We start from the raw sequence: 17491 nt of genomic DNA on the forward strand, positions 1-17491 counted from the left end.
CATCTACGTCCTGAGGACCTCGCTGCCACCGTCCAAGCGTGCTTGGCCCCGGCAGATGAACCTCAGGATTAAAGGGTGGGCTCAGTTCCGCGCACACTGTGTCTCACCTAAAAAATCCAATGCGCAGGCTGGAAGGTGGAAAGACCTTCCCCGGTTCTTCGTTCGCGAAGAGACTGGCCATTATTAACACTCATGAACATTGAATAACCTAATGAGCACAGAAGGTGGAAAGCAGCAGACACAGCCCACCAGAGACCCAGGCTAAGCAGCCAAGCATCACCCCAGTCACCATATCTTCAGTCTGAAAGCAGTCATAATGGGAACCAAGCCCAAAAAAACTCTTTTCTGTCAAACCTCACCACCGTAATGACTCCTGTGAGCCTGTTACAAGTTAGGCACAGTTAGCTCAGTCTTTTGTTTGCTATAATTTGCAATGGGGACTGGTTTGCCTCCTTCTAATAAACCACTCCATAAGCAAACATGGACAGATATGAGAAATAGGATCAAGGTATCTTTATTTCTACCAGAAATTTGACTTTTCGGTATACAAAGAGTATGTTTCAAACCCTCTCTAAAGGGGAAAGCTGCTAATGATTTGCTGAATTTCAATGCAGAAGTAAAACTGATGGATTTGGACATAAAATACATCTGCAAACTAATGGACCAGACAAAATCCAGCTGTGTTTTCTACTCACAGCTCTTCCTTTGCTCCCTATACAGTAACTCTTTAAATATTTCTCATTGTTTGAGGTATTTTCTGAGACAGAACTCCTAAACAGAAAGGGCTTTTTTAATATCAAGCATTGCATTACCACCAATACAAATATTTTTCTACTAGGGAGAATGTTTTTCTTGAGTTTTTTGTTTGTCCTTGCCAACATACTGCAAAAGGAAGCAGTAGGCCAGTATTGATTGCACATGGCCTATCATCACCTCATCATCTATGGCCCCCTCTCTCAAAGCAATAAACCAATTAAAGGCAAGAAAAAGTCATTACTTCTTTACTACCACGTCAATATAGGAGGGGGAGGGAAGCAGCACTTTTAAAAGTATGTTAGAAGGAAGTATTATATTTCACAAAGCTATCATTTGTGATAAAACGAAATACTGAGGAGGTGGCTGAAATCAGAGCCAGCATAAGGCACTAAAAAGAAATCACTCAAAACATGCAGCTCAGAGCAGGGTCCAATCACATACGGGTAGATGGAAGCCAAAGGCACAAATTAATAAACTGATCTGCAAATCACACTTGAAATAAAAGGAAGAAATAGAATCAGAATTCAGACCTCCAAACTGCAAAATGACAGCATCAAGTCTGTCTTCAGCTGACTTGCATATCTCCTTTCCAACTGCTCGAGTGATGTCCTAACTCATCTCAATGAAAAATGACAAGCATACAAGTAGGTGGAGTGCAGCCTGTGACAGGCCCAGCCCACATCCTCTGCAAATTATATTTAACTTCCTTTTCAGAATCTCCCTACCTGTTCCCTGTTCCCTTACGGTTTCTACTCCCTATAATCTCTCAGAGCATGTGAAAGAAAGTTCAGACTTTGCAGAAGGAAATGAATGCTTTCATCCTCAACAGGACAGGATTTTTCTGATCAGTCTGACGGACTACAGATTTCCATGTGTAAATTCTTCTGGAATCATGCACAAGGTTGTGAGTTCTAAACTGAATGAGAGCTGTAATCTTCAAAGCAAATTACTTACCAGATTAAAGTTTTCAGTTCTAAAATGTAAACTGGTAGTGTATGTGTGATTACTCTGTGCCAAGCCTCTCCTGACCATTCTTTAAGGAATAACCCTCTATATGTTCCTGGCTCAAGGACAATAAAGCTACTTTCAAATTTGCTTCTGTATCTGCAGTTGGATCTGTCAGAAACAGTGGTATCAACCTACTATTCCAAACACAGGAAATTTGCCAGGAATATTTAAGCTATCCTGAGGTAAGCCTCTAGCTTAAATCAGTGTGTGGCAATTTAATTTTTTTAATGTTATTTCCCCCAGCAGCTTGCTTTGGCTAACTTCTCCACACTAGGCTCTTTTATTTGTCATGCTTGACTAACCTGAGGCCTCTCAGGCTACAAGAATAGGCCTCTTCAATTTCAGTGAGTTTGATTCAGGTATTCTTACAATGCAAAAAAAGCCAAAAAGAACAAGTGCTCAAAATAAGGCAAAACTTTCCAAGTACCCACAAACAGCTGAGGTACCAATTGCAGCTGATCCACAGCTGTGTAACTCAGGCCTCTGTAAGAACACTGTTAGTACAGCCCCTGCTCTCACAGTTAAGGCACTTTGGAGCCAAGTACCTGGTTTGAAGAAAAGTCAGGCTTTAAACTGTCATCTATCCAAGTTACAAAGAGCAAACTTGCTCATTTTCTTCTACTGGCAATACCAATTTCTGTTTAACTGGGGGAGAGGAGGAGGCAAAAAGCACAGAGCAAAACAATATTAGGTCTGTTGTAGGAGTAGCAAGAAAAAGTTTGCTAATTAGCACCTCATTTAGGGACACCTCATTCAGGGACACCTTTCAGAGTTCTTCCTTGTCACTGCAGTGAGTATTAGCTCCACATGAATGAAGCTGGAGAGTACCAAAACAGATCTCTCACCTGGCTGCTGCTCTTTAGTAGTTGTATTTTATGAAGGGATATAATGGCCAACTGTGGATTGTTCAGATACAAGTTACAGCATTTTAGCCAAGTGATTGGTACTGACTATTGCAGGATGGCTCTTGTCGCATATTCCCCGTTTCCTCACAGGTCTGCAGAGCAGCCTGAGTCAGCTTGGGAGGAGCTATGCAGGGCGAAATTTCAACAGCAAAGTTAACACAGGTCATGTCAATAATATGTGACAGATCCATTTTGATGTGGAATTTGCCCTGGCATATTAGGAGGGGGACAAAATTGCAATTCAAAGATTGCTGTCCCAAACTCACAAGAAGCAAGGTTATGGCAGAGGTGTTACTGACAGTGCCTCCATCCAAATGCAAGAGTATGGAGCTGTCATTCCTTGCAGGAGGCCAAATCTTGTTTGTGGAGCCTGTCTGCTCTGAATCTGCTTGCCCAACTACAGAACTGGCCAGACCAGCTTAGAAACAGCTGAATGTTTCCTTTGTTAGGAAAGCTGTTTGAAAGGTCTTTCCTATGTTTGCCCACTGGCAAACTGTTTCAGGAATGCATAATACAAATCCCTGAATGAATTGCAGCGCAGGTACTACAACATGTAAAACAGTAATTGAAGCCCAGTCATTGTAGTTGTGCAGCCTCATCAAAAAAACAGGCACTTTCCATTAATATTTGCTACTACAGTGGCACTCACAAACAGATGTTCTAAGCATAAACAACCACTGAAAACTTTTTTCTTTCACTATCACCAAAGAATGCTATGTCTGGTATGCATATACTTGAGTATTTGATCCTGGGACAAGATTGTTATTTATCCTCCTATGACACAGAAAATTTAACAACAGAGCAAAAGACAACCAAATTGATATTTACTCCAGTGTCTTAAGAGAACATTAAATAAGATTTTAAATGTTTTATTGCATCACTTACCTCAAAGAAACTATTAAACTGTCTACCATGATCCTTTAATGCAAGGTATCTTGAAGTGAAAAATACCTCTTCACTGTGGTATAGCACAATGCTGATCACATACAAATCCTACAGAAAGAAAGGAGAAACACATTTAACACTGCTTATTCAGCACTTTCCAGGATATCTACAAAAATGTATACAGACTTACATTAGTCACCACTACTTCAATTCTTGGGACTTAACAGCAATTCAAACTGAAAATCCAGTCAATGTTACATGAATAAACTGTATGCACCCCATTTTTTTGCAACAGGACCTCAACATTGCCAAAGTGCTTTGCAAAAAGACTATGGGATGCAAAATCTTGATCTGACTCCCAAAGATGCAAATCTGGCATTAAACTTACTTGCCTTTTTAATTCACATTCCTGATATGTCACTTGTATGACAATAAAACAAACAGCTTTACTTGAAGTTTTGTGTTAACAGAATTCATAGAACTGAAACTGGGTCACCAATTTTTAATGTACACTAATATTATTAATACATGCCTATCTGTGAGTAATGCCAGGATGATTCTTCTGTGAGTGCTCATACAGTTTGCAGAACAAAAACCCCAGAAGATAAGCGTTGTATCCTCTACTACAGATGGCAAACCTACCCATAATGAAATTAAATGCCTTGCCCACAGTGCCAGAGAAAATCTGGGGTTAAACAGTGTTCTGAATATAAATTCAGCTGTTCCTGATTTCTAAGTGCTATCATTTAATTGCCTGTAAATAAATTTTCAGACATGTGGAAATTTCTCATTTTCATAAATTTGTAATCGGATACTGGACACCTTAAACACACCAGAACTTTCAGGCAGGAAAGAGATCCTTGAAGTAAGAAAATACAATATAAATCAGGAAGGCAGGGGGAGAGTGGCAAGGAGGGAGGAAAAGAAGAAAACACTAACAAAACTGAACTTAAATCCATATATTTCAGGACTTGGTCAACTGTTGTCTGTATCTTGCTATTTACAAGTGGTTACATATGCAGTGGAATGAACAGAAACAAGAGAACATTGCTGTTCACAGATAAAGAGCTCTTCATTTCTGTCAGCCAGATAAAAATCTACCTAGAATAGGACAAGACTGACAAGAACTTCAGAAATGTGCAGTTAGATAAAGTACAGATCCAGCTGCTAGAAAAATGTGGATTGTTTGCAGGTAACTGGACAAGTTAAAAATTCCCTGCCCATCCCTAAAAATCTAAGAACAACAAATTTAGTTTAGGAAATCACAAAATACTTGCAACAACTTCAAAAGAATATATTTTCTTTAAATTCTTGCATCTTTTAGTTCATTAAATGGAATTTAAATGGAAATTAAAAGTTGAAAACTTAGGAAAGTATCATGACCAAAGTTCTGTATGTAATAGGTCTGAGCTAAAGGATGAAAGCACTAAGGCTCAGCTAAACTTCATCCTCTCCTTCCACAGTTTCAAGGGTGTCAGCAGATCAGGGAGGCTTTCTCAAACTTATTCACCATTTTCACCACTTAACATTGTAAAATTGTTTTTTATAAGATGGGCAGCACTTTTAAAAACTGTTTTTTGGTCTAGATCTTCTGCAACACTTCATACCATTTGAGATTTTAGCACCTGGATTTAGTTAAAGCTCCATTCCCTTAAACGTTGGGCAAGTCCACACCTACAGCACCAACATGAGGCATTTAGACAGATTCCCTAAGACAGTGCTTACTAACCTTTGGAACTGAGAAGGAAACAAATGTCTCACTGCTACAACCTGACTCTTAATGACCAGGCATACTGATGCAATAGTCTTTTATATCACTTTTTGAAAATGGAGGATCTGCCTGTAACATGGATTGTAACCAACCTGGTTTCAAGTTCTTATCATCTTGGGTTTTTTCCAGATGTGTTCTCTTTCATATTTTTCACTCCACAATAAGCTTTCTCTCCAAATCCTTGTGTGGAGGGAATCTCAGCAGAACACTGCTACAGGATACAAATACACAGGAAAAGCAACCTGCACTCCCTTAATCACTTTTGCAAATTGCACTTCATTTGAAAAGCAGAAAAGACACTACGATGTATCTGGTTTTGCAAAGATGCAGGAGAGGGACTTCCAGTGTTTCTGGAGATTGCTCTTAAAATGAGTACTTAAAGTCCATGGATATGTTTTCAATTTTTTCAGTTCATCTCTATCTTCATTGTCAATGGCAAGGCTGCATTACAAACTCAACCTTCAACTATATTTCAGTGCCTTTTTCCAAACACTTCTTACTGCAAATCATAGATGCATTTCTTTTGAAGGATCATTTGAAGTACATGGTGTAAAAACTGCTAAATATTCAAGTGACTTAAGAGCTTGTTTTCAAAATTACTTAAGTGCTTAGGTGCTTTCAGCCTGTTGAAAGGAATGTCATATTGGCAGCGGTGTCTTTGATATGAAAACGTGCAAACATGACAATCATTTTCCCTTCAGAAGATCCAGGGCAAAATGAACACCTGAAATGGCTACACAGTTAACCCTGGGATTGAATAGTATGGATTTGGCAGGGAAATTTCTAGAAGCCTGATGAGGTGTCCTTGTGTTAGTCACTGCAAACAGTCTTGGAATGTGAAAGCCATATTACCTTCCCACAAGGGACTGAAAGCATTACAGAACCATCTAGCAAAAGACTTTCTAGTAAACCTCCTTACAGCAGGAGAGATCCTGATTTCTCAGCTGAAACAATCCACACTCTAATACTTCGCAGTCAGCAAGACTTTCTCCACTGCACTGAAATATTTCACATTCCAGTAGTCCTCCCTATTTCACCTCCAAGTGGGATGAAAAAACCTGTGAAACTGAGTAGGGGAGAAAAAACCCCAAAACACAAAACCACACCCTCCCCAGAAAACCCAAACCAACCAATCAAACCAACCAACCAACCCACCACACAGGATGGGAAAGAATTCAAACCTCTCCAAAACAACCATGGGGTTACAATCAAAGGGACAAGTGTTTCACTGTGTATAATAAAATGTGCATCAGGTCACAGAAAATGAGATTAATAAAAGGACCCTGCTTAAAGTCTCCTCCCCTTTCTCACCAAGTTGCCCACTTGTCACAAACTGCAGCCCTCTGACAGCAGGGCTCAGATAAATGTCTAGGTGACCTTAGAAAATAAAAATACTAATTAGTAATGTAGATTTTAAAAAGAGGCAGAGATGGATAATGGCAGTAATTCAAAAAAAATAATCTAGTGGGCTCATAGGCAATCAGAAATTTGCTGACATGGACAAAAAGAAATTTCTCAAAGAGTTAAATGACGCAATACACAGAATTATCTGGAAAGACACCACAAACACTTTATGAAAGTTATGAAAAGAGGAAGAAAGTCCTCTGGGAAGCCAACAGTAACATTTCGCCCTTTGTCTAACTATCTTCAAGAAACGTCTTCCTACAAAAAGTTTGAAACTTTGCAGAAAGCCTGTGAATTAGTTACCCCAACTTCTTAATTATCATGGGACTACTCACATGCAGGTTTTCATGTGACTGTACCCTTTGTGTATTGTGAGTGGACAGTATTTCACTTCCATGAATTCCAACGTCATTTTAGCATCAACCATACTTCCTGTAAGTCCTGTCAACTCACATATATCCCTATACATCTGTGTATTAACTGTAACAGAAATTTCTTAGCCTGCACATGCACAGTACCTATTTAAACAATGAGACCCTCTATTTTAACTCATAACAAGGATGTGAGATACATCATGTAGAAATATACACTAATGCAACAAGTTTCAAGTGTTCTGAGCTTTTAGCCTATTTTACCTTGTTAATTTGTATCAAGCCAACTTCAATTCCCTTCAATATTTATCATTCTGGTTAGATTATGTATCTTGCCAGCTACTGACAATGGCAACTTGAAGTGGCTACAAAACTTGAGCATTGTTCCAAGGTCACATTTCCACTGATGTGAAAAGCTCTCTTTTTGTAGTATTTTAGTGGGGAAAAAAACAATAAAGAATATTTAGACATATTTTTTAAAAAATATTACACCCTTTAAGGCTGCCTTTGAGTATGTTGCCTAGCACGTTGGTATAGTGTATCTGTTTGTTTAGTTGTTCACATCTATTAAATCATGTTCAGTGCAAGTCCTTTGGATTGCATCCAAAATTCATTACATTCACAAGACTTTGACAAAGCTCTCACAGTGCACCAGGTTTATCTGGCTACATAATTTGTGCACACAGCCAGCAGCTTGAACTGCAGCTGTTGACACCTACCACCAGAGTTTTAATCTCTTCAAATATTCAGTAACTCCACTAAAACATACACTTGTCTCTGGAAGGTGCATAACAGAGAAATCAAGCACTATATCTGATGAAAAGTTCTGATGCTTACATGGAGCAAGCCTTTTATTAAAACAAAAATTGCAGGTTACCCCACCTAACCCTGAAGGTGCCTTTCTGTTTCATTTTAAACTCTTTGAAAACTTCCAAGTTCTCCTTCTGGATGTGTCCAGAACTACTGCAGTTCAAGATAGTTCATTGCCTGTCTCCAATCTAAGCTTGACTGAGCTCCAGAAGTTTTCGTTCCTTTGCCTAAAACACGCATGGTCCAGTAATTGTCCTCCAGGATATACAGAGTGATGATCAAGCCTCTCATACTCACAAATGCAACTAGTTTTTTTGTAGCCTGTGGAATCATCTCCTTTGGCATCCTGGGCGGTGACTCACCTGGGATAGGGCTGTGACTCACCCTTCTCTGGGGCCTCAGGGCTGAACCTCGCCCCTGGCTGATCTGGGCCAAGGTGCCACCAGCTCTGCAAAGCTCTGCTCCCACAGAGGAGCACCAAAGACCCCAAATAAAACAATAATTGTGAGGTTCAGGGCCATCCCAGGGCTTGAAATTTTGGTCCCGTTCCTAGGGCTTAATTCAGCAAATGTTCAGTAGTAAAACTGTGTTGCATGATTATCTGGCATCCAATTCTATAGCATTTCATTGTCCTCTGAAAATCTAGGACACAAAGTTGGTGAGATGCAACAGGGATCACGCACCCGATTTCCCCAAATATCTATTCACAAAATGCAAATTTTGGCTTTTCAAAATATTGCTATGCCGGAGGGGGCCACAATTCTGCTTCAGTCTTTGCTGAAGAACATATAATTTAATTCAGGATCCAACATTCATCTTGTAAGTAAAGGGGAGAAGCAAGAACTGCTTGCTTATAGGTCATGAGCTGCAGTCATACAATATATGATGATTATGATTTGTTTCTTTAATTTTTCTTAATCTTTGTTCACAATATGTATTTGCTGAATGTACTAGCAATAAATATATCATAAAAGTGAAAGTATTACAATAATGAGTCTGATCTAATACTAAAGACCTCTTAAATTTAATAATTAGCTTAAATATGGATTTAACGCCATAGTAACAGGTTTGATAATTAAATAAAGTATGTTGTGGTATGAATAATGACATATAGTTAGCTCATTAGCATCCAGTTCAATTGCAAAGAAGGCATGCTGGAGTAGCAGTGTTTAATTGACTGGTAATTCTGATATGATTTACAATTACCATACCCTGAAAGGGTAATTTATGTGAAGATCAGATTTATAAAACATTAAAAAAAGTCCAGCAAACACAAAATCGAGTGTCAGAAAAACTGAATTAATTGTTCTTTTTTACTTCTTTGAAATAACAACCCAGAAGAACGATACTTTCTCAAGATTCAGAAGGCACCAAAACCGCTGTTTTTACTCTGATTTTGTCCCCTCTTTCACCTTTTGAAAGTATTAGCTAATTCTTACAAAAGCTTAACTGCATTTCAAGTTCCCAGGCAGAGGACAATTTTGTAAAAGATAAAATTAATCACAAAAATGAGATCATACAACTCTCCAGATTGACAGAGATATTTCGAGGATGTAACTGTGTGGAAACTATTGCAAACCTATCTTAAGTTAATTTCAAGATTTCACAGTGATAGGCTGTGCAATCTTGGCCAAATCCCTGGCATTAGTTTCAAAGATGTGCTTAGCAACTACAATCTTTAGAAGAAGGATTTCTTATGATGACACTGTAGATGGACAACCTCATTTCTAACTGAACAGTATTTTGTCAAGAAATCACAACTCGAAGTGCATCTTTCAGTTCTTGAATCTATGTTGTCTTCCACAAAAAACAATTTAGAAAACTTAATGAAGTTCCAAATTAGAGACCTGTAGAGCTTCATTAGGTCATTCACCCTTTATTGATTTTACTGTTATTTTCTAAGGACAGCCTAAAGTCAGAGTAATGTTTTCCACAATTTTCTATGAAGTTGTAAAGCCAGATACTGTATTTTACTGAGAAGATCCCTCAAGCCTTTGTAGGTAAATAAAAGGAAACTAGAGAACACCTTAATAAACAGAGGATAGACCAACTGGATGCAGTATGCACTTAGTATTCTATTTTATGACAATAATTGCACAAATTTGTTGCTAACAAGTTACTGTTTTAAGTACTTTTCTACCAAGTGCAAGTAGCTAGAGTGGTATTTTAGATTTGGTTCATCCACTGCTTCAAGACCCACTCCACTGGGTGGAAACTCAGGTTTTCTGAGTGAGGCATTCCAAAGTGCCTGCTGTGACTGGGAGTTCGAATGACCTGCATGGAAACACTTGACTGAGAGAAGGATTATGTTTGAAATGTCGGTCTGCAAGTCTATTTAGTAAGTCTTAACAATATTGATACTGTAAAGCATATAACTGCATCTCAGAACAACTAGGAATAACAGAAAGTTTCAAGAGCCTCTTTAGCCATGCTAATTTCTTTCCCTGTAAATATGTCCAAGAAAATGAGCTTTTCTTATGCTCCTTTCATGACTTGATAAATAGATGCTGTTTGCAGAGTACAAAATGCCTCTCTGAAATCAAAGAAAAGCTTCTAACTTTCAACCTTAGTCTGTGTCTTCAAAGCTCAGGCTCCCAATAGCATTTAACTGGAGTTCACACCAAGAGGCAGACAGGGGCTCTGAGGAACTACTGTCTTTTGCATGAAAACTGAGGACCCATTAGACTCACTCAGGGAGTTATAACACACCCTGTTTGGAAAGGTCGGAGAAAACAAATATTTCAGCAAAGCTAATTGAAGGCACATGTCCGAGGAAAGTAAAACCCAACATATTTCAGCAGTATAATCAGCTATTTCTTAGTAATGCAGATGGGAGACACCCCTCTCATTATGTAAAAATTACCTATATTACATAATTATTGTGAAGTTAGGAGATACCTTCCTTTTGCAAAGAGGAAACATGATTTTTCAGCTATCTGTTTCATGAAAATGTCTGTCTGGGAGAATACAAGTCTCTTTTTTTTCAATCTTTTTAAACTGCTTACCAGGAGAATTAATTTTCCCACTGTTCAACAGACATGGTAAATACCTGCCTAAGCATCACTATCCTCCACATAGTTAAAAAAGGAACAATTTATAGGAAGCTGTGCTTCAGAGAATAATTTTTTTTTGACTGAGTATTAGACAACATTCAACAGCATCTATAGGTGAAGATAAAGTGATCCTGTTGATAATGCACCCTTTGAAAGATATATTTTATTTACTGGTAAATAGATGTGTGTGTCATTAGCCCACTGTATAGCACAAACACAAATAGGAAAAATCATGTGAAACTGCCCTTTCTCTAAATCAGAGTGGATTCAAACTAACAGGACAGTATAAAGAGTCAGCAATTGCTCCGTGAACCCACAGAAACATTTCCAACAATATAAAAATCCTGGACTTCATAGCTGTGATTTTCTAAGGTAGAAATTAAACAGTAGAATGCTTAAACCTCAACAGTCCTCACAAATAAATAAATAAATAAATAAATAAGTTGGTGCCCATGTCAAGCACCTGAACACATGCAATCTCAAAATATCAGCTTCACAAAGTTCCTTCTGTTCTGTTTGCCTTGAGGTGCCAGTGTCAGAACACATCAGGGAGGACAGTACGTGATGGAGATTTGAAATCTTCACTTGCTTAGTGAGAAACAAAATATTTTCCTTGGAGTAATCAGTGGGAATCATTTCCCTGCATAGCTAATACCTCCAAATAACAATGCTTTCTGGGAATACTCACATTATCTAGAGCAGACCAGTGATAAAGTTGTATCTGTACAGGCACACTGCAAAAGTCAAACCAAGCCACTTTTCAAACTTGTTAGCCAACTTCTAATGGAAGCCTTCTCAGTCCTTGGAAAAGATCACTGCAGATCTTCCAGTTGCCAGAGAGCATAAGACTTGCAAAGATTGACTAAATAGTTATCTTTTGGGTGGCTATTCCTATCCACTGTCAGAGATGCTGCGTTTTCTAAACTCAAACCCTCCTAACTGGAACATGTATCTATAAATACAACACAGGCATCTATTGAAATCAGCATTAAGATATTTGCGATTCAATTTCAAACTTCAGCTACAGTGACTTCAAGGGCTTCTGTAGCATTTTTCTTCATGTATTGAACTATAAATGGGATAAAAATAAGTTCTGTGGAAATTCAGAGATTTCTCTGCCCATTTTGTAGCTCTCTGCTTTGGGTTAGGCATTCTAAAGAAAGGCTGGCATTCCCTCAAGACCTGAACGGGACCTTGACACAGAAGAACAATTGGGGGAGGGGGAAACAAAGCAACCCTATTTGTTAGTACAGGTGAAAGCAAGGCAATTCAGTGTCAGTTTATTAGTCTGTCTACTTTCAAACAAAATACATTTTATAAATGGACATGCTAGGCCACAAACAAACAAGTGCCTGTTTCTTCTGAGTTCTGACAGCAAAGGAAGAAGGTCTCAGTAATCCAAATCCCACAGTGATTCAGTGCAGTGCTGCTCTGCAGACACTGGCTCCTGCACCTTCTCTAATGGAGATTATTGTGGGTACACATCCCAAAATAACTCATCAAATCCTTCTCTACATAAGCATTCAAGGACAAGTGTTTTAACATACATTTCAATACTGCCATAGCTGGAAGGGAAAACATCACAACTGTCTGCTGACACACAGTTTGCTCTGACAAATGTCCAAAAAAGTGACCAGGGCTTTTGTAATAGACACTAAACATAATGAAAGTCCTCCTCCCTTCAGTCCTCTCCTGAAGGCAGCAAACTGCTTTATTTTGGCAAAAAAAAGAGATTTCTTTTTTCCATCATGCAATTTTCATATGGATTGGGCTTTACTTAAATCCAAGCGACTGCTCAGGTACTGGTGCAACCCAGTTGTCATGGAAGATCTGGGCAATGACTTAAAGGTGCTGTGCTGTCCTGGGGCAGGGAGTGGCAGAGCTGTACCATCTTTTTAAGAGATTTCATCAACAGCAGAGACAATTTGGGCACTGAAGACTTGCCAAATAGTTGCAGCACGTGAGAGCAACATAAGGTTTTTACTGGCTGGTGGCCAGCTGCAAGGATGTAGAACTTCTCAGGTACCCCTGTGGGAATATATTTTAAGGACCACTAAAAAATAAGTGACATATGTCCAAAACAAATAGTGCTGAGATAGTGTTATAGCATTCAGAAAAATCCTGAGCATGCCTTTGCTGAGTAAAACAATTAACTGCTCACATCTGCTCTGAGGGAAAATTCATACACCTAATAGCATATACATAATAGACTCGGGTGCTTTATTTTTAAGAGGCAGTTCAGAAAACAACTGCTAGGTCACAGACAGAAAACCAGCTCACCATGTAGCTTAAGCATCTCACACTGGATTTCAGAATCTGGACTCCTGAAACATCTTGAAATGGCCTAGTTATGAAAGACTGTTCAAATTACTCTGTTATTAAATAATACTACAAGAATGATGAGATTCTAATTTATTTCTCATTAAAATTCTCTCTGATGTGAGGCTCTCCACATACTGGTAAGGAAATTCAACAATGGAATTTGAAGATTTATTGTTTTCTTTTATGTTCCTACATAATGATCTAATGGTCTAATGAGAGGTCTTGCAAGAGCATGAGGAAATTAAGTATTTTTTTCATTAATTTTGAAACAGAATACCAGGGGACTTAAACCCAATATGAAAAGATTAACTATCAATGGATCTCTGGAATAATGGCAGTAAGTTGTCTTGCACATCTTTTGCAAATATTAAGTTCTGCGTGCAAACAGAGGATAACTCAGAGAACATCCCAAAGAACGGTTTCATGGAGTTCTATTTAGTTTTCATCCACAATAAAATTTAGATGAGGGCATCAGCACAACAACACAGACATTTAATATGTTTATCCACTGGGTTTGATATATATAGATTCTTACAAATCTTCCAAAACTGAACTGGCAACCAAGATAGCAGCATCAGATGCCAACTGTGCTGCTAAACTTTTACCACTTAAAGGGGCACATTTACAGAGGTCCACCTCTTCTCTGTGGGAAGAAGATGTTAAGGGGGATAAAAGGGAAAATGCTGGTACTCAGCTTTATTAGTAAGAATGACAAACAACACTATCAGTGTCTTTTCAAGAAAGAGAAATTAAGATTCAGCATGACTAGTGACAGCAGAAGAAATGTCAAATCCCTATGTTCTGAAACAATTTGCATTCTCAATTCTACCCCAAGACTGATGCCACTGAATGTAATTTTCCTGAAGTCCTTATTTGGTTGAGGTTTCAGAAATCCCCTAATGCTTGTATGAATCATACCTCCATGTGGTGAATCCTTCAGCCTCCTGAATTTTAAAACCTAACTGCAAGACCCTTTAAGGGTGGGGTGTGGGAGCTGTTTATTCTTATCCTGTCAGCTAAAAAGAGATTTTAGACATCCTACCAATCTTGTCTTGCTGCTATGCCTCATGTGCTCTGGTGGTCTAGATGACAGTTAGTATTTCAGTCCTTTTAATGCAAACTGCATAAACTGTTACACTCCTACAGGAGATATCAGTCTTTGACACGAAAACATCAAGATAACCATACACTCAGGGAATCTCAGGCCATCAATCACCGAGCAGCAAAGCTGAAACATTTCATCTGCTGTAGATTAAAATCTCCCTATTAGGAAATATACAGTTGAGCAGATGCCATCCAGTGGCCTGTGAAGAATGAGTCTATGTTTGACAGATAAAAGATACAAACCTTGCAGAATCACCACCAGCCCTTGTCATCCTTGATAACAGAATTATGCAAAAAACTATACTGAGGAGTCAGGAAGACTCCTTTTCAAGTTCCAGTCATCCTTGCAAGATCAGGTTCTAGTCTTGAGTTTTTCTCAGCCTGTGAGTAAATTCACTACTGCTTTCAAGAGAGGTTTGCTTGACAGCAGGAATAAGACATGACTGTGTAATCTGACTTTGAAAGAACTGAATCGACTTTGCTACTTGAAAAGTCATTCACTGGAACTGATGCACACAAGTACCCACTCCCACATCTGCAAAAGCCAGAAGGGTTGAAGAGAAAAACCACTCAGAAATGCCATACTTCTCTATAATTACTGCATGGGTTTGCAAAGAAAGGTAGGTTAACGGAAATCCCTTTTAACAAAAGAGTGGAAACCAGCAGTACAGTGAGTCACAGCCCAGTAAAGAGGTGACTGTATCCTGCCTCCCCATTTAGCCATACACTACTTTATTCAGAATAAGGTTGCCACAACATTCTTACAACACAGCAAAGTTATTAAATTTAGTTTTGTGGGACCCCTGCACCTCCCAGCTCAACCTGGATTAGGAGGATATCAAGAGCAGGAAAGTGTGACGGCCACGTCCCAGGTCTATCTGCTGACAAGCACATACGGCCGCTTGGCTGTATCTAAAATCTCTGATGATGTCAGATTAAACTATTATTTTCTGCCTATATATAACAAATGTTTTAACACATAAGCATCTTTGCTCACTATCTCTGCTGATCAGATGTAGCTTAGAAACTGTAATTAGTAGTGGTAGTTTCAGAGCTGGCAGCTCTTCAAGTCACAAAGAAACCCACTGTCATCTTTCACTTTTCTGACCACAATAAAAGCCAAATCTAATTCGGTTTATCAAAGTTATCTACAGTCCAGAAATCTCTGCCACCATCATGGCTTGGACTCAAGCAAAGTGAATTGCATTGGGCAACAAGAAATCAAAGGTCATCTCTTGGCAGTGGAGCCTGAACTTATTTCTGCATGAGAGCTGGTTATTACAGCACAGTGACCTTCGCTGACATCACTTAATGCTCCAGCCAAAATATCCCTGTGTCTACAGACTGTAAAATGAGGATTCAGGATGTGAACGAGAGACTTCTTCAATTTGAAAGACAACAAGAACAGCCTTTTACAAAATGCTGGCAAAGAGCAACTGCTCCAACACTATGGACTTCAGCTGCTGCTTTAAATAGTCCCAGGGCCAAAGGTGATCGAGCAATCTTGAAAAGAAAAAGTGACCAAGTTTTGTACGTTGGTTTTGTTTTTGTTAAATATGAGCCTTCTGCTGTTGTGCACATTGCTTAAAGTCAGAAAAATCTTATATAGAGACTCGTTATCTTCTCCTTGAGTACTCACTGTAGGAGATAGGTGAAGACTTGCTGAAAGGAATGCAACTCGAATGTAATTCCTCTTTGGACACTGCTTCACACTGTGCTTCCTGGTTAAACATAATATCTGTATGGGCTGAGTAAACAGGAATTTTGAAAAGCCTAGAGTTTTGAAAAGCCCTTCTAACATGACTTTAGGAAAACAGCAAAACAAAAAGCAGAAACAAACCTACCTTCCTTAACCCTCAAATTCCAGCAAGATACATTTGGAAACAGTTTCTCCCCCTCTTCCATTTCAAAGCAGTAGAAACAATCACAGTTAAATCACAAGCAGTGTGGTTCTAAAGAAGCCATTTTGGAATATGACAGTTTCTGTTCAATTTTAACAGTATGAAAGCAGCAAAGACATTTTAGCCCTTTCTTGCCCTCACAATTCAAAACTGCACAGGGATTTTTGTCTTGTTTAAAATAACTGATCATTATTATTACTTAAATTTTAAATATGCTCAGAAACTATGACTCTGCATTCAGCCTTGGTGTGATGAATTTGGCCAGCAACAAACAAAGGCAGAAGCCACAGCTTTATGAAAACTGATGAATTACAGCAGAATTGCCAGTGCCTAAGTAATAATCTGAACCTGATCCTGCAAAATTGTAAACATTCCTATGGGAAGCAACAAAAGTACTCCAGTCACCTCAATGTGAGCAAATCCCTGAATTGTGGGGGAGGTAAGACAGAAAGAAATTAAAAAAGAGACAGTCCTTTTGGTGTGCAATATGTATTAACAAGCACAAGTAATGTATGAAGAAGTAAAGGAATATAAGAAATTACATTTTAATGGCTTCTTATCACTACAAAAAGATCAAAACTGACATCCTGCCTTAACCCCTGTGTTTCAACACATGAACAGTATTTCCTGGGCCATCCAAGCTGAACAGTACTAACAGTTAACAGTTAACCCACAATTTTAAATCCTTATTTTTATGCCAGTTTAGTGAAGTGCTTAAATTCCCCACAAAAACCCTGAAAATTTGCAAGAAAGTTTCCCCACTATTCCACACTCACTTCCCCAGTGAATGCAGCTCCATGGAATAACAAGAAAGTGAGACAGAACTTCCATTTCTGCCAGATTAGGCAATTGCATCCATTCCATATAATTTATCACCCTTTTGGGCAGTTTATGTCATGAGATGTCATTTTATTGCAATTATGCAGGGTGGGATTGGACAGGCTCTTACTTCTCTTTGCCAATCTGATAAGCAAAAATATTTCTTCTTTTCACTTTCGTAGAAACTACATGTTTTAGATAAAAATAACCCAACAAAAATGCAAGTATAATATACAACCAACAGTCTGATGTTACCGAGTCAGGACTACAACAATCATCTCTACTGTGGGGAAAAAAGATCCAGGACACCTGAAAACTTCCAAGTCAACATTTACTCTCAGATTAGAGTAAATAATTTTGCTGAATTTGCCATTTAGAGACA

The 17491-nt window shown here is 38.6% G+C and overlaps 1 protein-coding gene across 2 annotated transcripts in view; it reads right to left on the minus strand.

Annotated features, from left to right (window-relative positions):
• Positions 1 to 17491, minus strand: part of THSD4 (thrombospondin type 1 domain containing 4) — a 264033-nt gene that overhangs the window by 241089 nt on the left and 5453 nt on the right. For both annotated transcript variants that reach the window (XM_027881547.1, XM_027881546.1), the window contains exon 2: positions 3555 to 3662. In XM_027881547.1, coding sequence (XP_027737348.1) covers positions 3555 to 3583 — 29 coding nt within the window. In that variant the 5' untranslated portion in view covers positions 3584 to 3662. The remainder of the gene's footprint in view (positions 1 to 3554; positions 3663 to 17491) is intronic.

Source organism: Empidonax traillii, unplaced genomic scaffold (assembly GCF_003031625.1).
Source record: "Empidonax traillii isolate 1590-97213 ecotype Southwest subspecies unplaced genomic scaffold, ASM303162v1 scaffold90:size2128546, whole genome shotgun sequence".
Classification (NCBI taxonomy): Eukaryota; Metazoa; Chordata; class Aves; order Passeriformes; family Tyrannidae; genus Empidonax; species Empidonax traillii.